Consider the following 22,412-nt stretch of genomic DNA (forward strand, 5'->3'; position numbering starts at 1 on the left):
AAATTTTTTTGAAAGACATAAACTACCAAAGGTCACTCAAGAGGAGAAAGGTCATCTAAATAGTATTACATCTTATAGAAGAAGTTACAAGGCCAGGCATGGTGGCTCACACCTGTAATCCCAGCACTTTAGGAGGCCAAGGTGGGTAGATCACCTGAGGTCAGGTGTTCGAGACCAGCCTGGCCAACATGGTGAAACCCTGTCTCTACTAAAAATACAAAAATTAGCCAGGCATGGTGGCAGGCACCTGTAATCCAAGCTACTCAGGAGGCCGAGGCAGGAGAATTGCTTGAATCCAGGAGGCAGATGTTGCAGTGAGCCGAGATCACATCACTGCACTCCAGCCTGGTGACAGAGCAAGACTCTGTCTCAGGAAAAAAAAAAAAAAAAAAAAAAAAAAAAAAAAAAACACACAAAGGAAACTGCAGGCTCAGTCTGGGCACAGTGGCTCACACCTGTAATCCCAGCACTTTGGGAGGCCGAGGCGGGCGGATCACCTGAGGTCAGGAGTTTGAGACCAGCCTGGCCAAAATGGTAAAACCTCTCCTCTACTAAAAATACAAAAATTAGCCGGGCGTGGGGGCACGCACCTGTAGTCTCAGCTATTCAGGAGGCTGAGGCACAAGAATCACTTGAATCTGGGAGGCAGAGGTTGCAGTGAGCTGAGATCGTGCCATTGCACTCCAGCCTAGGCAACAGAGTCAGAGTGAGACGCATAAAGAACTCTTCCAACTTAATAAGAAGAAAGCAAGCAACCCCATATAAAATGGGCAAGAGGGCCAGGTGTGGTGGCTCACACCTGTAATCCCAGCACTTTGGAAGACCAAGCCAGGAGGATCACTTGGACCCAGGAGTTCCAGCCTGAGCAACATAGTGAGACGCCATCTCTGTTATAAAAAAGAAATTTTTTTTTTTTGAGGTGGAGTCTCGCTTTGTCACCCAGTGGTGCAATCTCGGCTCACTGCAACCTCTACCTCCGGGGTTCAAGCGATTCTCCTCCCTCAGCCTCCTGAATAGCTGGGACTACAGGCATGTGCCACCACGCCCAGCTAATTTTTGTATTTTTAGTAGAGACAGGGTTTCACTATGTTGGCCAGGCTAGTCTCGAACTCCTGACCTCAGGTGATCCACCTGCCTTGGCCACCCAAAGTGCTGGGATTACAGGCGTGAGCCACCGTGCCCAGCCTATAAAAAATTTTTTACAAGAATAAAACATGGACAAAACTTCTCCAAAGAAGATATATGGGTGGCCAATAAGCACAAAATCATGCTCAACATCTTCCGTCATTAGAAAAATGTAAATAAAACCACAATGAGATACCATTACATACCTAACAGAATGGCTAAAATTTAAAAAAAAATGTAGCGAGTGCTGTCAGGGCTGTGGAAGATCTGCTGGAGGGACATCAATGGGTCTACCACTCTGACTCTGGAAACCCATTTGGCAGTTTCTTTAAAAGTTAAACATTCTGCCAGGCGTGGTGGCTCATGCCTATAATCCTAGCACTTTGGGAGGCCAAGGCAGGCTGATCACCTGAGGTCAGCAGTTCAAGACCAGCCTGGCCAACAAGGTGAAACCTCATCTCTGCTAAAAATACAAAAACTAGCCAGGCATGGTGGCGCGTGCCTGTAATCCCAGCTACTCGGAGGCTGAGGCAGGAGAACTGCTTGAACCTGGCAGGTGGAAGTGCAGTGAGCTAAGATTAGGCCACTGCACTCCAGCCAGGGCCACAGAGCGAGACTCCATCTCAAACAAACAAAAAAGTTAAACATTCATCACCACGTGATCTGGAGGCTCTGCCCCAGCATTCGCCCAAGAGAAGAGAGCCTCTGTCCACACCAGGATGTGGTGCCTCACGCTCAGAGCCCCAGACTGGACACAGCCCGAACTGCAGGTCAGCAGATAGAGCAGTGATGGCAGATCAATGCAAGGGGGAGCTATTCAGCCATAAAAAGGAATCACTATTGATCTCCAACAATGTGGGTGCTTCTCAGAGCAGTTATAAGGAGTGACAGAAGCCAGGCGAAAAGCACGGCACTTTCTGTGTAATTCCGTTTACACAGGGCCTGGAACACACCGAGTAACACGCACGGTCGCAGCAGTGGGGCTTGGGAGAGGCAGGAGGACGGATTGCAGAGGGCACCGGCAGCTTCAGGGCAACAGCGGCATTCACTCTGCACCCGGGTGCTGGGTCACGGGGTACACCTATGTTCACTCTGCGCCTGGGTGCTGGGTCCTGGGGTACATCTATGTTCACTCTACGCATGGGTGCTGAGTCATGGGGTACACCTATGTTCACTCTGCACCTGGGTGCTGGGTCCTGGGGTACACCTATGTTCACTCTACACGTGGGTGCTGGGTCATGGGGTACACCTATGTTCACTCTACGTGTGGGTGCTGGGTCCTGGGGTACACCTATGTTCACTCTACACGTGGGTGCTGGGTCCTGGGGTACACCTATGTTCACTCTACACGTGGGTGCTGGGTCATGGGGTACACCTATGTTCACTCTACATGTGGGTGCTGGGTCCTGGGGTACACCTATGTTCACTCTACACGTGGGTGCTGGGTCCTGGGGTACACCTATGTTCACTCTACACGTGGGTGCTGGGTCATGGGGTACACCTATGTTCACCCTACGCATGGGTGCTGGGTCATGGGGTACACCTATGTTCACCCTATGCGTGGGTGCTGGGTCACGGGGTACACCTATGTTCACCCTACGTGTGGGTGCTGGGTCACAGGGTACACCTATGTTCACGTTACGCATGGGTGCTGGGTCCCAGGGTACACCTATGTTCACTCTACGCATGGGTGCTGGGTCCCAGGGTACACCTATGTTCACTCTACACGTGGATGCTGGGTCATGGGGTACACCTATGTTCACTCTATGTGTGGATGCTGGGTCATGGGGTACACCTATGTTCACCCTATGCATGGGTGCTGGGTCCCAGGGTACACCTATGTTCACTCTACGTATGGGTGCTGGGTCCCGGGGTATACCTGTATTCACCCTGCACCTGGGTGCTGGGTCCCGGGGTATACTGATGTAAAAATCTTAGGGTCATGCACGTTTCATTATGCCTAGTTTGTTGTATGTAGTTATAACTCAATGAAGCTGTTTTTACAGGGAAAACATCTCGTTGAAAGCATGCTGCATATCACGAGCATATCTCCAGGCCATCAAACATTCTGTTTTTAGTGACTAACACCCGACACTTGGATGCAACCAAATTCGCCCCATCTCCTTTCTGCTGCAGGCACTTGAGTGGCCTGCCCATAGCTCACTCATTTAAACCACACTCTGATAACGTGTTATTACATAAATTTTTATACTTTTAAAATTACTCATGAAAGCTAGATTGTCAGGGGTGGAATTATTGGAGCAGAGGTCTAAACCAGCACTTCCTTCTCCACGCAGGCTCAGGGTTTGGAGCAGCCACCAAGGCCATGTGCATCGGCCTGCGGTACTGGAAGCCTGAGCGGCTGGAGACCCTCATCGAGGTCAGCGTGGAGTGCGGCCGGATGACCCACAACCATCCCACAGGTAAGTGTGGGGCGGGGGGCAGGGGCCTGGAGCTGCCGCCATCTGCACGTCTGCTTAAAGGAGACAGAAGCTGACCCTGCATCTGCTGGCTGCCTGCTGTGAGGGTGCCCTGCCCAGGACACTGGGCTGGAAATCTTGTGGGATCACATCGATTTTTTGATTTGTTGGGAGAGTTGGCTTATTTTTTAATCTGCTTTGCTTAAGGCCTGTTTTCAGCCCAAAAGCAGGATTAGCGATAAGTGTGGTGATGTTGAAGAAACTGTACGAGGGAAAGAATTCAGTGGTTTTGGTATCATTTGTGTCAGAACAAAAGACAAAGAAAGGCACCAATGCCTGGGTGCAGGTGGGATCGGGGTGACGCCGGGAACCAGGGTTTGTACAATATTTCCTGCATTTGCCTGCTGTGCCAGGTGGGGGTTGGCCCCACCACCTGCCGGCCAAGGGAGCGAAGGGGACCACGGGAACCACGGCAGTGGCTCCACCCCCCAGGCCACAGTTTTCTCACCTGTAACAGGGCAACTGCCGCATGTGAATCACATCTGCAAATTGGGCTGTGTGAGGGTGAAGCAGGTTGGATCATGTCGCCCCCTTAACATGGCACTTCCTTCCTTGTGGTCTGTGCCAGGTGGCCAGCTGCTCACTGGGGTTTGTCCCCGTCCCCAACCCATCCTGTGGAGGACAGGCCTCTGAGAGGCCAGGCTGGGGTGGCTGCAGTAGCGTCTGACTCTAGGCCTGACTTTGAAAGGTAATGAGGAGGCGGCTCGGTTGGCTTCCATTTAAAAAAAGCAAAAATGACTCAAAACTCCTGACCTGCAATTGGCCCTTAATCCTGGCACCGCCCAGTCCCACGCACATCCAACAGCCATGCTAGCCTCGTTCAGGATTACCTTTTGGTATCTGCTGTGATCGGTGTCCCAACGAGGAGGGCAGAGCTGCCCACCCCTCCCTGAGAACAGCAGTGAGCAACTGGCCTTTGATCAACACATAGCTCTGCTGGCCTGGCCGTCCCACCCCCACCGAGTCTGCAGCCAACAGCTGCGTGCCTTTACTACCCTGGGGACAGATGGCCTAAGCAGTGGACTCACAGGCAACTTGGCAAACTCATTAAAATGTAAGAGGGAAGGCACGTGACCCACCTGGTGGGCCAGAGTCAGATGCCGAGAAGGGAGCAGTGCTGGACTCCTGCTAGCTGAGTGGTGCAACCGGACGCAAATTAAAAATTAAAACCTTCAGACGCGAAAATGTTGGGCATTTGCCAGATGCAGGTACAGTGGCTCACACCTGTGATCCCAGCACTTTGGGAGGCAGAGGCAGGAGGATCGCTTGAGCACAGGAGTACGAGACCAGCCTGGGGAACACGGGGAGACTCCGTCTCTACAAAAAAATGAAAAATTAGCCAGGCATGATGGCATGCACCTGTGGTTCCAGCTACTGCTGGAGGAGGATCGCCTGAGCCCAGGATGCTGGGGCTGCAGTGAGCTGTGTTTGCACCATTGCACTCCAGCCTGGGCAACAGGGCGAGGCCCTATCTCAAAAACAAAAAAAAAAGTTGGACATTTGAAAACAATGTAATGAGCACAAGAATCTGTGTTAATAATTTAAATTTCTAAAATATTTGCTAATGTATTTCCTACTCATATTTTAAAAATTATTTCACTGCCAGGCGCGATGGCTCATGCCTGTAATCCCAGCACTTTGGGAGGCCAAGGCAGGAGGATCACCTGAGGTCAGGAGTTCGAGACCAGCCTGGCCACCATGGTGAAACCTTGTCTCTACTAAAAAATACAAAAATTAGCTGGGCATGGTGGTGCATGCCTGTAATCCCAACTACTCAGGAGACTGAGGCAGGAGAATCACTTGAACCTGGGAGGCAGAGGTTGCAGTGAGCCAAGATCACACCACTGGACTCCAGCCTGGGCGACAGAATCAGACTCCATCTCAAAAAAAAAAATTATTTCACATGTTTAATAGATGAATAATTTATATATTTCTATGATAATGACCAAAAATGTTTTAAGGGTTTGATTTATGAAATTGACACTTCAAAGTGCTTTTTAACTCTACTCCCTTTTCCATTTTCAAACCACCTCTGGCAGCAAGAACCACAGTTTGTGTTACAGCGTGCATTGCGTGCTCCCATGAGCCCAGAGCTGCAGCGACCCTGCGCGGAGGCAGAGCCATAGGCGGGGTCAGGACCGGCCCAGAGCCCTGGGCCTGAGAACGATTCATAGACTCTTGCCGCTGCTGCAGCCCTCCCGCCAGGCCAAGGGAGGCCCTGATTAGTGCCTTCAAGAGTGGCCTGACAGCTGCTGGAAAGCGTCTCTGCAGCCTGTCTCTGCGGCCCATCTCTGCATGGTGTGTCATGGGCAACCATGCTCCATGTAGTGGCCATGTTGAGTGGCCGTTCACCGTGGGCCCAGCCTGGGCTTAGGGTCATCTTTTCCCCACGACAGCCCCGGCAGGACGGTGTCACAGCCCCGGCGTACAGAGAAGTGGGATGTCAGAACGCACACGGCACCCACCCCAGAGCCTGCCTCTGGCCAGCAGCGCCATGACAGCAGACTCGCCCCTTTCATAGGTGGGTGTGGGCCTCACACACACCCACAGGGTCCGCAGCAGAACCGACCCTTCTGAAGCTAACATGGCTCCAAAACAGCAACACAACCTCTCAGCCCCACACGCCTCATCCACAAGAGGGGTGATTGCCAAGCCCTTCACAGGCTCTCGTGAGGTCTGAGTGGCAGATGACACCCTGGGAGCAGTGCCCAATGGGGAGAGGGCTCGGCAACAGGGGTCACTGCTCCCCTGCACGGCCACTCGCACTATAACTACTGCCACCGCCATGGCTGCTCCCATCAGCAGCACCACACCATCCCTACTGCTGCTGTCACTAGCAACACTGCCACCGCCACCACCAGTGCCACTGCCACCCCCGCCACTAGTGCCACTGCCACCCCCGCCACTAGTGCCACTGCCACCCCCACCACTAGTGCCACCCCCGCCTTTCAACACCGTTCCGCTTTTATCACCAGTACAGCCATCACCACTATGGCTGCTGCTACTGGTGCTGTCACCACTGATATCACCAGTTCCTCCACATGATACCATCACTACTACGACAACCACTGCTGCAGTCACTGGCACCACACTGTTCCCACTGCGACCGTCACGAGTACCACCACCATCGTTGCTGCTGCTACTGGTACTGTCACCACGGCTGTCACTGGTCCTCCCACACGACTGCGTCTCTGAAACTACGTCACGAGTACCATGGCCGTCACTTCGCCTCCTGCCACTACTGACCCGCAGCAGCTGTGGTCCCCACAATGGCTGGCAGTGAGAGGAGAGAGCTCATGACTTTGGAAGAGGCGGCCTCTCCAGGGCTGTCTCCACCCGGACGGTGACCACGGGATTTCCAGGACTGTCCTGCCAGCCCTGGGCATTGTTAGCCTCACTATGGCCAGGATCATTGTAATTCAGATCAGTCTCTTCCGAGCTCCCGTCTGATGGCTTCCACAGTAGCGGGATGAGGCCAGTGCAACGGTGGATGGGAGCCTGGCAGGGCCAGACGTGGCCATGTTCCCTGAGAGCTGCGGACCCAGTGCCACCTGCTCCGTGAGGTGCAGGGCTGGCTGTGTGGACTGCGGGGTGAGCTCAGTACCCCAGAAGCCGCTGGCCCCATCTTTCCCCACAGCCCTGCAAGATGGACCAGGACAGGCCTCCCAGACTTAACTTCTTCCTTAACCGTGTTTTATTAAATACATATATACTCACATGCATTTCTTTTTCAGTAAACAGTTGTAAAATTTGACATACCAAAGAAAATAAGGGAGACGGTGCCTATAAGATGAGCTCTGAGCTTGTCTGTGCCGATGAGCTTTCCGGCTGCTAATGCACGCCCACAGGTCAGGCAAGAAAAGCCCCAAAGCACCAGCCGGGCGCACGAGTCGGCCCCGCACAGGAAACGCCCGAGTGTGCGCAACGGCCCCAGAGCTCTGGGGGTCGCTCTCGAGTCAGGAGAGCCCCCACCTCAGCCTTCCTCCTGCACAGGCTCGTTAACTGATAATCCCCGGACACGGATGCTAAGGGTCTACGTGACGCGGTGTTCCCAATAGCCAAAGGCGGAGGCAGCTCGTGCATCCACACACAGATGACGGGCAATCAAAATGCGTTCGTCCACGCACGGAATGCGATTCAGCCACGGAGAGGAAGGGAAGCCGTGGCGAGCCACGCGGGTGGACCTGAGGGTGCGTCCTGAGTGGAGCACGCCCGCCACAAAGGGACAAATCGCGTGTGGTTCCACGAGGAGCAGGCACCCAGAGCGGTCACATCCGGAGACAGAAAAGTCGACTGGGGGCGGCCAGGGCCTGGGGAGGGCCGTGGGGTGAGTGGAGTGGGGACAGAGCTACAGTTTGGGAAGATGGGGAGTCGCAGAGAGGATGGAGAATGTCCACAGTGTGAACGTGGTTAATGCCGCCGAACTGTGCACCTGAACATGGGAAAGACGGAAAACGAGCAAACCCTTCCTCGGGGGTCCCACGCAGCGTGGCGCGCGGCCCCAGGCCCTCCCAAGCGGTCCCGGTGACGGTGCCCCCCTCTTCCCCGCCCTCCAGGCTTCCTGGGCTCCCTGTGCACGGCCCTGTTTGTGTCGTTCGCTGCACAAGGAAGGCCGCTGGTCCAGTGGGGGAGAGACATGCTGCGGGCGGTGCCGCTGGCAGAAGAATACTGCAGAAAGACCATCCGGCACACGGCAGGTGAGCGCTCCCCGGCCCCAGTCCGCCCTCAGAGCAGATCTGGACAGATTCAGCCCCTCCATCGGCCCCCAAATACTTCAAGGCACTTTCGCTCTTAGATGGAACCGGGAGGGCCCTGTCCGGGCCATGTGAGCAGAGCTGGCCTCGCAAGGCAGGCCCCATGCTGCTCCTGACCAGTCTGCCTCTGCCCTGACCTAGGAGGCTTTGCCTCCCCACCCAGAGCCTCAGAGAGACCTGAGCCTGCCGGGGACATTTGCCTCCAGCGGGTCCACCCGTCCCCCGTCCACCCCAGCCCGTGGCACCAAGCGACTGGCAGCCTTTGGGGTGCTGAGTGGGACCCGTGGTGCGCTGGGGAAATCTCCGCTTCTGCCCGGTTTAGGCGAGCTCAGGGCTGGGCCCTTCCCTCAGGAGTCCCATGAGGCCGGCCAGAGGCAGGGACAGCAGGTATGGGACTAGGAAATCCGTGACGGTTCCGGAAGATTCTTCCACCCCACGGGAGGTGCCGTCTAAGAGGGGAGGGGGCGGCAGGGGGAGCACAGGCAGCTTCATGCAGCGTTTGGCGTCCTTGCACTGTTGAGGAAATTGGAAATAAGGTATCCAGTGTATCCCGGAGAAGGAGAAGGAGGATTTGAATGTAGGATCAGGTTTGCTTATTTTTCAAAACAGCCTCAGGCTGAAGTCTTCTTAATTTTTTTTTTTTTTGACATGGAATCTGGCTCCGTTGCCGAAGCAGAGTGCAATGATGCAATCTCAGCTCACCGCAACCTCCACCTCCCAGGTTCAAGCAATTCTCCTGCCTCAGCTCCCGAGTAGCTGAGATTACAGGAGCCCGCCACCACACCTGGCTAATTTTTTGTATTTTTAGTAGAGATGGGGTTTCGCCAGGTCGCCCTGGCTTCAAGTGATCTGCCCGCGTTAGCCTCCCAAAGTACTGGGATTACAGGCGTGAGCCACCTCGCCTGGTCTGAAGTCTTCTAGAAACAGAAAAACCAGTGAATCCCTTTTTTCCCCTGCAAGGTGCAGGCGCATGTTCTGAAATGCCTTGTGGGGGACTGGTGCACAGCTTTCCACGGGGGTGCAGGCATGGATACCTGCCTGGACGTGGCTCAGGGGCTGCTCAGCCACCAAGCCTGTGCTGACGGGAGCAAGAAAGTCAGCGTCCACACACAGTCAGTACCTCCTTGAGTTGCTGCTCTGTGCTCCCCGTGGCCTGGCCCTCCTCAGGAAGCGTGACTGCTGAGCACGCCTGGCAGGCCACAGCACACTTTATTTCCGGTGGTTTCATCTCTCTTACTGCTTGGCGTGGGAGCGGTGGGAGATGGCTAAGCCGGTGGCACCGGGTTCTTTCCAGCTGAGGTTGTTGTCTGCAGCCACGGGCTAAGTCATCTCCCTAACCCCAGGAGAGTCATCCTGACCCACCTTAGAAACAGGCGAGCAGTCAGGCATGGGGCCACGCCATTACCGAATTCACAGTATATTAACAAATGTTCTCCCAGAACTCTGGTATTCAAAACGGTTTTCCTCAAAGCATTTTTCTGAAAAACAGTTGGAAGTATCTGACTAGCAAAACCTCCTCCCCTTCGGGTTCATGGAATGTTTCCGACTATTCTTCAGAAAGCTTTACTCTTTCTCTTAGGGATTTGAAATGCACAGATACCAGTTTAAATCTCTGAGAAGCAATCCTCCAAATAAATCTATTTAATTTCAAATTTCTTTAACCCAGAGTTTTATGAATTCCCTTGACACCGAAACCTTTTTAACAGAGCATCTAAAATCATCCAGAGAACGTTAAGTCCCGTAGGACACCCTCCGGAAACACTGCTCTGGGCTTCTGACCGGCCCACCTGACACGGCCCCTCCGCAGTGAGGACAGTTCACAAATTGGCTCCCTGCTTTTGTGTTTGGACGTCCGTTTCCGAATTGGCCAACCCCCGCTGACTCGGGTGAGAGGCAGTGTTTTGAGTCTGCGCCCAGGTCCACGTTGACGCTCCACCCGGAGTTCCAGGCCCTGTGGGTTCATGGGATGCGCCTGTGGCTGCTGCCCTCTTACTTTTGCGTCTTTCACTTCCAATTTCATGTCGCTGAACAAGACCCTAAGGGGGCTGGACTTTTCCTTGTGTGAAACCAAATTGGCCCAGAGTTTCGGAGGGCACGTGAGTCTCGGGTGCCTGTGAGCCTCGTCCAGGGCCTGGTCCAGGGCCCGCCTGGCCTCCCTGTGGCCTGGAGCTCTGTGGCAGGAGTGTAGCCTCCCCTTGCAGCCCTCCAGCTCTGCTCTCCAGCGCCCTGAGCTCTCCAACCACAGCCAGGCAGGCAGGATCTGTGCTCTGTCACCGCATGTGATCGGCACACGTGTCCCTTGGGCCTGACAACCACCAGTGGCCTGCACAGCTCCCGCCCTCTGTGGCTCCCACGGTGCCAGGGAGCAGGAGGTGGGGTGTGTCGGGCAGGGGTGCTCACCGTAAGGCAGGCAGGAGGGCCGGGGGACTGGGTCTGGGCAGCTGCATGCCTCCTGGCTCCATGGCGGGAAGGCGCTTCCCTGTGGTCTGTAGGGTGTGTAGCTGCAGGTTCAGACTCCCTTCTGAGTCAGCGTCCTCTTGGCCAGTTGACCTCCAAGAAGTCCCTAGAGCATGCAGGGGCCTGGATTTCAGTTAGGAGTAATGAAACATGCCATGCCCTGCTCTGCAGGTGCAGGGCTAATGCAACAATGTAATGAGAATGCTTTTGCCCCATCTCCAACTTGCTTGCTGTCCTTTCAAAGCAGCTAAAGGCTGGGCATGGTGGCTCACGCCTGTAATCCCAGCACTTTGGGAAGCCGAGGTGGGAGGATCACTTGAGGTCAGGAATTCGAGACCAGTCCGGCCAATATGGTGAAACCCCATCTCTACTAAAAATACAAAAATTAGCCGGGCGTGGTGGCGGGTGACTGTAGTCCCAGCTATTCAGGAGGCTGAGGCAGGAGAATTGCTTGAACCTGGGAAGCAGAGGTTGCAGTGTGCCAAGATGGTGCCACTGCACTCTAGCCTGGGCAACAGAGCGAGACTCTGTCTCAAAAAAAAAAAAAAGAAAAGAAAAGAAAGAAAAAAGAGGCCAGGCGCGGTGGCTCACGCCTGTCATCCCAGCACTTTAGGAGGCTGAGGCAGGTGGATCACCTGAGGTCAGGAGTTCGAGATCAGCCTGACCAACATGGTGAAACCCCGTCTCTACTAAAAATACAAAAATTAGCCAGGCGTGGTGGCAGGCGCCTGTAATCCCAGCTACTTGGGAGGCTGAGGCAGGAGAATCGCTTGAACCTGGGAGGCAGAGTTTGCAATGAGCCGAGATCGCGCCACTGCACTCCAGCCTGGGGGACAAAAGCAAGACTTCATCTCAAAAAAAAGAAAGCAGCTACAAACGTCAACATGTTGGTAATTCTGGACAGTCGCTCAGTTGTTTACTCCAGGACAGGTGCTCGGCTTCTCCACATGCCTGCAGCTCGGTGGAGGGGGCTTCGCCACTTCCCCACACCCCCATCCCCCCACCCCCCCTCCCCACTCCCTGCACCCGCCCCAGGGCCCTCCGCCCCACTCCATGGATGCCATTGTGTTCAGCTCACCCTGTTCTTTATGTTTAGAATACCAGGAGCACTGGTTTTACTTTGAAGCTAAATGGCAATTTTATTTGGAGGAGAGGAAAATCAGTAAAGACTCAGAAAGCAAAGCCATCTTCCCCGACAATTATGACGCAGAAGAGAGGGAAAAGGTAAGCCTTGTCCTGGCACTGGGGCAGTGTCTGGCACACCAGTGGTGCTCAATAAGCGCATAGCAAGTGGGTGGATAGGTGGGTGGGTAGGTGGATGGATGGATGGATAGATGGACGGATAGATGGATGGGTGGGTGGGTGGAAGGGCGGGTGGGTGGAAGGGTGCGTGAATGGATGGGTAGGTAAATGGGTGGCTGAATGGATGAATAGATGGGTGGATGGATGGGTGGACAGGTGAATGGATGGGTGCGTGGGTGGGTGGGTGGGTATATGGATGGGTGGTTGGGTAGGTGGATGGAAGGGCAGGTAGGTAGAAGGGTGGGTGAATGGATGGGTAGGTAAATGTGTGGGTAAATGGATGAATGGATAGGTGGATGGATGAGTGGATGGGTGGGTGGATAGGTGAATGGATGAGTGGATGGGTGAATGGGTGAGATGGCTGGGTGGGTAGGTGGACGGATGAGTGGGTGGGTGAATGGGTGGGTGGGTATATGGATGGGTGGGTGGGTGGTGGAAGGGTAGGTGAATTAATGGGTAGGTAAATGGGAGGGTGAATGGATGAATGGATGGGTGGATGGATGAATGGGTGGGTGAATGGATGAATGGGTGGGTGGATGGATAAGTGGATGGGTGAATTGATGGGTGGGTGGGTATATGGATGGGTGGGTGGGTGGTGGAAGGATGGGTGAATGGATGGGTTGATAAATGGGTGGGTGAATGGATGGGTGGATAGATGACTGGATGCTGAATGGATGGGTGGGTGGATGGGTGGATAGATGAATGGATGGGTGAATGGATGGGTGGGTGGGTGACTAACCCCATCTCTACTAAAAATACAAAAAATTAGCCAGGTGTGCTGGCATGCGCCTGTAATCCCAACTACTCAGGAGGCTGAGGCAGGAGAATCGCTTGAACCAGGGAGGCGGAGGTTGCAGTGAGCTGAGATTGCATCATTGCACTCCAGCCTGGGGGACAGAGCCAGATTCCATCTCGAAAAGAAAAGGGTGGATGGATGGAATGGCAGTTCACTAGGAGGGGCCCAGAAAGCGTTAATGGATGGAATGGCAGTTCACTAGGAGGGGCCCAGAAAGTTTGTGCTATAATGTACCCAGAAGTGGCTCCACTTGGGCACATGCCCCTGACCCATGGCTCTCTTGTCAGACCTACAGGAAATGGAGCTCAGAAGGTCGAGGGGGAAGACGAGGCCATGACGCCCCCATGATAGCCTATGACGCCCTCCTTGCAGCAGGAAACAGCTGGACTGAGCTGTGTCACCGGGCCATGTTTCATGGAGGTGAGATGTTCCTTAATGGCCATGGCTTCCTGGAGGGTAGCGCCCTTCTCCTGAAGCACCCCCCTCGGAGTGTCCTAGGACCTCAGGCATTCAGGGGCCACCTCCTGAGCCTCAGCATGTGCGTCCGTCTCTTCCTTTCTGGAACCCGCTTTGGGAAGGCACAGGCTCCAGGGTACACTGGCTGACCTGAGCATGCTCATGTGAGGACATTACAGGATACAAGTGCGGCTGCAGGTGCCTGCTGTGAGCTCCAGCAGACCAAGAGTCTCTCACCTGGTCCACGAGCCTGGAGGGCAGTGCAGCCTTGGAGTAGGTGGGGTGTGGGGGTGTGGACGCTCCTGCCCTTGCCACTGCTGCCTCAGGCTGGCCACCTTCACAGGGTTCTGTTCCAAGGTCACCGTCATCTTGTCCTTTGCTCTGCAGCCTCTGTGCAAAGTCGCAGACTGCGGCCTGGAGTTAGGTCCTGGGCTCCCATCCTGCTCCATCCGTGCTGGCTCTGTGACGCCCTGGCCGTCTCTGGCCATGGAGGGAGAGGTGGAAGCCCAGCAGAGTGGCTGTGGCAGCTCCAGGCAGCTCCTACCCGTAAGGTCAACCCTGTGCCTTGTGGGAGCAGCTGTTATGGTTCTGTGAGACTGGCTGAAATTGCCTCTCTTCAGTGAGGCTTGGAGCTGAGCTTGACCACAGACATGAGCTGGGAAAACATACATGTGGCCCCGTTTGGTCAGGAAGCCTCTGCACAGATCCAGCTCAGCCCCTGGAGAGGTTTCCTCCGTGACCTCGGCTCAAGGGTGGGACCGTGCGGCCTCAGGCTCCCCTCCCTCTGCCTTCCTTCTGCAGCATCCTGTGGCCTCACTGACTCTTAGTGCTGAAACACCACTTCACGCAGATGCCTGCCCCAGGGAGGGAGAAGGGAAGCGCCTGTCTCCCTCCCGTTTGTTTTTGGGCTTTTTTTTTTTTTTTTTTTTGAGACAGGATCTCACTCTGTCACTCGGGCTGGAGTGCAGACAGGCAATCTCGGCTCACTGCCACCTCTGCCTCCCGGGTTCAAGAGATTCTCCCGTCTCAGCCTCCTGTGTAGCTGGGATGACGGGCGTGAGCCACCACGCCGGCCTGCCTGTCCCTTTTATCAGCTGCCCCCAGCAGAATTGGGGTTTGGCCCACCTTAGGGGCGGCCAGCCCCAGGGGTCTTGCGGAGGCCCTGGTCAGGTGGAGCCCACTGCGACTGCTGCCTTTGCATTTCAGGGGAGAGCGCGGCCACAGGCACCATTGCAGGCTGCCTGTTCGGGTTGCTGTATGGCCTGGACCTCGTTCCCAAAGGCTTGTACCAGGACCTGGAGGACAAGGAGAAGCTGGAGGACCTGGGCGCGGCTCTCTACCGCCTGTCCACAGAGGAGAAGTAAAGCCGTTTCTGCCACTTTCCCCCTAGAGAGCCGATTCCACCCCCGGGGCCCATAGCATCCTCTCGCAGCCCCCTGGGTGAGGGTGTCTCTGTGAGGCTCCACTGCAGTCTGTGCCTGACTGGCCACATCTAACTCTATTTCCAATTTCAGAATCCTAACTGCTGCATAAAATACATTGTTTGTCTTGCGAGAATATTTTCCGTCCTCCACCATCAACACTGACACTGCGTGGATTTGCTGCACTTGGACCTCCATGTGTGGCACTCACCCGCAGTCTCCTGGACAGGCAGTGTATTTTATTCTGTCGCAGAGCTAATGCTGTTTACTCACTCCCTTCAACAACACTAACTGCGGTGGTGGCCTCCAGCAGGCCCCCCGCTACACACCCTCCGTACTGCCTCTGCCTCCAGGCGTGCGTTTCCCCGTGAGGGCCAATGCACCGCCTCCCCCCACCCCCCACCCTCCCACGTCCACAGTGGGTCGTGTGTTCCTGGACAGAGAAACAGTCCACAGTGGGGCCTGCGGGACACACATAGCAGCATTGCTCTTAACTCCACCCACCTTTTTAATCACACTAGATTTTAAGATCAGTCTCTTTTTGAAACAACTCACGGAGAAAACCAGAACCTAAATGGCCTCCTGCCAGCTCTGGTGTGTCTCTGTGGTCTGCCTTAGTGGGCCAGGTCCAAATGCAGAGAAGGCCTTTCCCTTCCGCGCCTGCCCCGCCGGGCTCGCTGACGAGGAAGCGCTGTCCCTGCGATGAGGTTCTCTCTCAGAGAGTCTTGGAAAAGAGATCACTTGCTTTTGTTTAAAATAAATTTGGACGTGATTTTTCCATGCAGCATCTGGTGTGAATAAAACAGCAGTTGACTGATGTTTACCGCTGTGCTTGGCCGCTTGGCTAGGGCCTTTTTGTTGTGATTTCATTAAAGGGCTCCCCTCTGGGCAGAGTTGGAATCCCAGGGGAAGCCCCAGCCTCAGGGAGAGGAGGCGGTGGGGCAGAAAGCCTGGTTGGTTAGAATCTCTGCGGGCATCCAAAATACAAGCCCTACCCCCACGGGCTTTGTTGTCTTCTTCTGTGGGATGATTTGAAAGGGGAAAGTGGTGATGTCTTTATGCTCCCACATAGGATTCCTGTGTGAGTAGACTGGCAAGAGAGGCTGGTGGACTTCACAGGTGGGGGCCACAGACTCCCAACTCCCAGGCGCGTTGGGTCCAGGCTTCCCGGACCAGCCCTGCCAGCCACTTCCAGGCGCCTCACTCCCCGGCTGCCTCCTCTTGATGGAAATGACCCCTGCATTCATTCAGTGCAAGGAGCAGGCGTGTCCCGGGGGTGGGCGTGTCCTGGGAGTAGGCTTGTCCCGGGGGTAGGGTTGTCTGGGGGTAGGTGTGTCCCGGGTGTAGGCGTTTCCCCGGGTTAGTGGTGTCCGGGAGGTAGGCGTGTCCCGGGGGTGGGCCTATCCTGGGGATAGGAGTGTCCGGGGGGCTAGGAGTGTCGGGGGGAGGTAGGCATGTCCTGGGGGTAGGAATATCAGGGTGGGGTAGGGGTGTCCCAGGGGTAGGTGTGTCCCGGGGGTAGGCGTGTCCTGGGGGTAGGCGTGTCCTGGGGGTAGGCATGTCTGGGGGGTAGGCGTGCCTGGGGGTAGGCATGTCCTGGGGGTAGGCGTGTCCTGGGAGTAGGCATGTCTGGGGGTAGGGGTGTCCTGGGGGTAGGGGTGTCCCCGGGGTAGGGGCGTCAGGGCGGGGGTAGGGGTGTCCCGGGGTGGGCGTGTCCCGGGGGTGGGTGGGTCCCAGGGGTAGAGGTGTCCCAGGGGTAGGGGTGTCCCGGGGATAGGGATACGCTTTGCTTTTTCCATAGAGATGCCCCGTTCGTTTTGTGGGAAGTGTAGTCCATGCTGATGGAGGAATCCGTGGCCTTCTATGCTGCAGCAATGTGGCTCCGTGCTGAGCTTCCGAATAACTGGACTAACCATGCTGCTACTGGTGCTTTAAGTCAGAAGAACCAGAGAGACAGGCACACTGGGGCAAAGGGCCTCACGTCACACACGTCCATGCAGCGTGGTCCCAGGACCCGTGGGTGTGGGGAAATTAACCGAGAATTACCTTTCAGGAAAAGAAACCCAGTTAAGGTAAGTCGGAACTGTTGCTAGCATAAGTAACACAGTCGTAGTACCCGTTAGCATAAGTAACACAGTCGTAGTACCCGTTAGCATAAGTAACACAGTCGTAGTACCCGTTAGCATAAGTAACACAGTCGTAGTACCCGTTTTGCCCGCTTACCGGGAAGTGGCCCTCCCTGTCCACCCTGCTGTATGGAAGAGAAGGCCAGCTCGCGTGAGCAGGGTGCAGCTGGATTCAAGTGGCCCTCCCTGTCCACCCTGCTGTATGGAAGAGAAGGCCAGCTCGCGTGAGCAGGGTGCAGCTGGATTCAAGTGGCCCTCCCTGTCCACCCTGCTGTATGGAAGAGAAGGCCAGCTCGCGTGAGCAGGGTGCAGCTGGATTCAAGTGGCCCTCCCTGTCCACCCTGCTGTATGGAAGAGAAGGCCAGCTCGCGTGAGCAGGGTGCAGCTGGATTCAAGTGGGCCTCCCTGTCCACCCTGCTGTATGGAAGAGAAGGCCAGCTCGCGTGAGCAGGGTGCAGCTGGATTCAAACAGGGTAGACTCGATCTCCATCCGCAAATGAAACCCTTCCGTGAGAATCAGAAAGTGAGTCTATTTACAAACTGATTATAGATTAAAACACACAAACACAAAATCCACAAGCATTGTAAACAAAAGCCGGCAGTGCCTTGCTTCACTTTCCTGTTACAGAGAGACCCAAAAGTTGAAAAGAAAAAGCCATAGAAAGCACTGAGGGGACACTGAGCCAACTCTGCTCTTTAAAACGGCACCAGCAGGTTTCATTTTTGCTATAAAAGTGACGTGTGCACAGCTTCATGAATCCAAACACTGTTAAAGGCGGCGTGTGGGGAAAGCTGCTTCCAACCACCCAGATAACACAGCCACGGTCGCCTAAGCCTCCTCCCAGGAGCCTCCTCCGCACACACACCCCGGGCTGTGGGCCTGTGTGAAACACACCTGCACATGTGAGATAATAAGGCCATGCTCTCCTCCCAGGAGCCTCCTCCACACACACACCCTGGCTGTGCACCTGTACGTGAGACACACCTGCACATGTGAGATAACAAGGCCATGCTCTCCTCCCAGGAGCCTCCTCCACACACACACCCCGGGCTGTGCGCCTGTGTGAAACACACCTGCACATGTGAGATAACAAGGCCATGCTCTCCTCCCAGGAGCCTCCTCCGCACACACACCCCAGGCTGTGCGCCTGTGTGAAACACACCTGCACATGTGAGATAACAAGGCCATGCTCTCCTCCCAGGAGCCTCCTCCGCACACACACCCCAGGCTGTGCGCCTGTGTGAAACACACCTGCACATGTGAGATAACAAGGCCATGCTCTCCTCCCAGGAGCCTCCTCCACACACACACCCCGGGCTGTGGGCCTGTGTGAAACACACCTGCACATGTGAGATAACAAGGCCATGCTCTCCTCCCAGGAGCCTCCTCCACACACACACCCTGGCTGTGCACCTGTACGTGAGACACACCTGCACGTGCATGCTATGCCACACACACGATTTCTTTCCCCAAACAGGAAGCATGGTATATGTCATGGTTTGCTTTTGGCTGTTTTCATTAAACTAGGTTTTAAAATATTATTCTGTATCATCATACATAGACCAATCTCCACCTTTTTAACTGCTGCCTAGTATTCCATTGTACTCCTGTGCCATAATTCAAATACCCTGTGGATGTGGCTCTCAGTGGTTTCCATCATGTGAGTGGCATTTGCAAACACCTGCTCTTATGGCAACTTCCACTGTTGCTCCCCAGCTCTTTTGAAAAGGACCTAGTCTCTCCCTACAGTGCGGCGATGCCATATTTCATTCTAGGATGCATTTATGTATTTAATTTTTCTGAAATTGTGGTGCATCTTATATTTTATGGTGTCCATAGTTTAAGTGATGGAGTTTTTATTTTTCTTTCTCCAAGACATTCTTATGAAATAAGATGTGGCCAGGTGCAGTGGCTCAGGCCTGTAATCCCAGCACTTTGGGAGGCCGAGGCGGGAGGATCACTTGAACTCAGGAATTTGAGACTAGCCTGGGCAACATGGCAAAACCCCATCTCTACAAAAAAAAAAAAAATACAAAAATTAGCTGGGTGTGGTGTTGGCGCCTGTAGTCCCAGCTCTTTGGGAGACTGAGGTGGGAGGATTGCCAGAGCCTGAGAGGTTGAGGTTGCCGTGAGTCGAGATTACATCACTGCACTCCAGACTGGGTAACACATTAAGACCCTGAAAAAAAAAAAAGAAAGAAAGAAAAAAGAAAGGGAGGGAGGGAGGGAAGAAGGAAAGAAGAAGGGAGGGAAGGAAGGAAAAGAAGGAAAGGAAGGGAAGGAAGGGGAAGGGGAAGAAAGGAAGAAAGGAAGGAAAGAAGGGAGGGAAGGAAGGGAGGAAAAGAGGGCACATTTGACAACCTCTTAGGCACAGCAAGGTGTAGCTCCCCAGGGGTTCTTCTCTGGGATAATCAGCATTGCACATCCCTGTGGATCCACATCTCTTGCAAGACATCAGGCACCAGGAAGGGGCAGGCAGGAGGATGAGCACCTCTCACTCCCAGATGGCAGACAAGGATGCTTCAGAGGCAGGTGGGGTCCAGAATATGCCCATTCTCAGCCTGAAGCTATTGGCAGACACCTTTCTCTCAGGCCCACAGATGTGAGGTCTGAAGCCAGGACTTGGGATGGAGAGTTCCAATCATGGCTGAGAAAGGACATGTGTGTCCTCACAAACACACCACACAGAAGTCACATGCTAGGAACATGTGCCATGTGGGAATATGAGCATGTCAGTAACACACACATGTTTAGACTTCAGGCTGATTTAGATGAATCCAGTTTCCCAAACTCTTTGATTAGAGATTTTGCATTTATATTCAAAATTATTGCGTCCAGTGTTTTCATATCTGAAAGCCATGGCAGAGCTGTCCTTCCTTTCCCATGTTGGAGGAAGTGGATCCAGGGAGGCTCCATGACTTGAGTGGGCAGGGCAGCTGCTCAGGGTGCCCAGCCGAGGAAGTGGCGAGGCCCAGCCCCCGTCAGACTGAGAACGATGCTGCTGCAGGCTCCCAACGGCCAGTCCTGCGGCAGGTGGCATTTGAATGTTATTTCCCCTATCTATTCCATGGTCCCCTAGAAGCCAGACCCTTTTTACTACCCCCATTTTGTAGACAAGGAAACTAAGATTCAGGGGGTTTGAGTATTTCTCCCAGAGCCGCAGTTCGTGAGCACAGAGTAGCTTTTAAACCCGACGCATCCGAAAACCACACTCAAGTCTTCTCCCCTTCCCCTAATTCTGGGAGACCTCACCACCACCACAGCCCTCAGCAAACCCTGGTGATTGCATAACCTCAGGCCCAAGCTTCCAGAAGCCAATGCCACCTGTTTTGGCTGTGGGTATAAAAATTAATAAAATATCAGCTGATAAAATTGGTAATACCCAAATTGATGTTCCATCCAAACATCTGTGCTTTAAAAACTCCATCATTGAAATTCATTCCAAAGGTCCCATTAGGTTGGAAATAACTCTAGAGTCTCAGTGCAGGCACTGCCGTTCCCCTGGGTAAAATCCCCGGTGTGTAAATGCATTTCCAGTTAACACACAGCAGCTCCCCTGGGTAAAATCCCCGGTGTGTAAATGCATTTCCAGTTAACACACTGCAGCTCTCCTGGGTAAAATCCCCGGTGTGTAAATGCATTTCCAGTTAACACACTGCAGCTCACCTGGGTAAAATCCCCGGTGTGTAAATGCATTTCCAGTTAACACACAGAAGCTCCCCTGGGTAAAATCCCCGGTGTGTAAATGCATTTCCAGTTAACACACAGAAGCTCCCCTGGGTAAAATCCCCGGTATGTAAATGCATTTCCAGTTAACACACTGCAGCTCTCCTGGGTAAAATCCCCGGTGTGTAAATGCATTTCCAGTTAACACACAGAAGCTCCCCTGGGTAAAATCCCCGGTGTGTAAATGCATTTCCAGTTAACACACAGAAGCTCCCCTGGGTAAAATCCCTCGTGTGTAAATGCATTTCCAGTTAACACACAGCAGCTCCCCTGGGTAAAATCCCCGGTGTGTAAATGCATTTCCAGTTAACACACAGAAGCTCCCCTGGGTAAAATCCCTCGTGTGTAAATGCATTTCCAGTTAACACACTGCAGCTCTCCTGGGTAAAATCCCCGGTGTGTAAATGCATTTCCAGTTAACACACTGCAGCTCACCTGGGTAAAATCCCCGGTGTGTAAATGCATTTCCAGTTAACACACAGAAGCTCCCCTGGGTAAAATCCCCGGTGTGTAAATGCATTTCCAGTTAACACACAGAAGCTCCCCTGGGTAAAATCCCCGGTATGTAAATGCATTTCCAGTTAACACACTGCAGCTCTCCTGGGTAAAATCCCCGGTGTGTAAATGCATTTCCAGTTAACACACAGAAGCTCCCCTGGGTAAAATCCCCGGTGTGTAAATGCATTTCCAGTTAACACACAGAAGCTCCCCTGGGTAAAATCCCTCGTGTGTAAATGCATTTCCAGTTAACACACAGCAGCTCCCCTGGGTAAAATCCCCGGTGTGTAAATGCATTTCCAGTTAACACACAGAAGCTCCCCTGGGTAAAATCCCTCGTGTGTAAATGCATTTCCAGTTAACACACTGCAGCTCTCCTGGGTAAAATCCCCGGTGTGTAAATGCATTTCCAGTTAACACACAGAAGCTCCCCTGGGTAAAATCCCTCGTGTGTAAATGCATTTCCAGTTAACACACTGCAGCTCTCCTGGGTAAAATCCCCGGTGTGTAAATGCATTTCCAGTTAACACACAGAAGCTCCCCTGGGTAAAATCCCTCGTGTGTAAATGCATTTCCAGTTAACACACTGCAGCTCTCCTGGGTAAAATCCCCAGTGTGTAAATGCATTTCCAGTTAACACACAGCAGCTCCCCTGGGTAAAATCCCTCGTGTGTAAACGCATTTCCAGTTAACACACAGAAGCTCCCCTGGTTAAAATCTCTGGTGTGTAAATGCATTTCCAGTTAACACACAGAAACTCCCCTGGTTAAAATCCCTGGTGTGTAAATGCATTTCCAGTTAACACACAGAAATAAGTTATCAGCTCACTTAGCCGGTTGCGGGAAAAGCATTCACATGAGGTCTCAAAGAACAGCCTGAGACCGTCTCGGGATTCGTGTGCCACACCCCGAGCAGCGGCTGCTGGTCAGCAAACAGGGGCTTAGACAGACAAAGGCAGGGACCGCGCCTGATCTGGGGCACTCTGTGTCTGGCACCACACACATCGAGAACGTTCGGTCTGGTGGCCACAGGGGCAGTTCCCAGGGTCTGAACCATCGTGTGGCCCTGTGGGCAGCATCTCCCTGCCTTCCCCACCCTCCTTGTACCCTGAGAAGGGCGATCGCCCAGGACCCCCCACTCTGGCTCTCCCTCGGGCAAGAGAGGCTGCACGACCTGGGGCCCTGGTGGTGCCAGCGGGGACCATGACCAGCCTGCAGATTGGGGGGACAGCCTTGTCTTGTCCCACACACCAGGAAACCGGAGAGCACAG

The 22,412-nt window shown here is 54.0% G+C and overlaps 1 protein-coding gene across 2 annotated transcripts in view; it reads left to right on the forward strand.

Annotated features, from left to right (window-relative positions):
* Positions 1–22,412, forward strand: part of ADPRHL1 (ADP-ribosylhydrolase like 1) — a 51,899-nt gene that overhangs the window by 12,446 nt on the left and 17,041 nt on the right. Inside the window, exons 3-7 of one of the 2 annotated variants that reach the window (XM_063618531.1) lie at positions 3,423–3,548; positions 8,162–8,302; positions 11,913–12,040; positions 13,202–13,334; positions 14,577–14,730. In XM_063618531.1, the coding sequence (XP_063474601.1) occupies positions 3,423–3,548; positions 8,162–8,302; positions 11,913–12,040; positions 13,202–13,334; positions 14,577–14,730 (682 nt within the window). Of the gene's footprint in view, positions 1–3,422; positions 3,549–8,161; positions 8,303–11,912; positions 12,041–13,201; positions 13,335–14,576; positions 15,626–22,412 lie in introns of those variants that run through there. The other variant, XM_063618532.1, reaches the window with a different exon arrangement.

The sequence above is a fragment of the Symphalangus syndactylus genome, chromosome 15, assembly GCF_028878055.3.
Source record: "Symphalangus syndactylus isolate Jambi chromosome 15, NHGRI_mSymSyn1-v2.1_pri, whole genome shotgun sequence".
Taxonomy (NCBI): Eukaryota; Metazoa; Chordata; class Mammalia; order Primates; family Hylobatidae; genus Symphalangus; species Symphalangus syndactylus.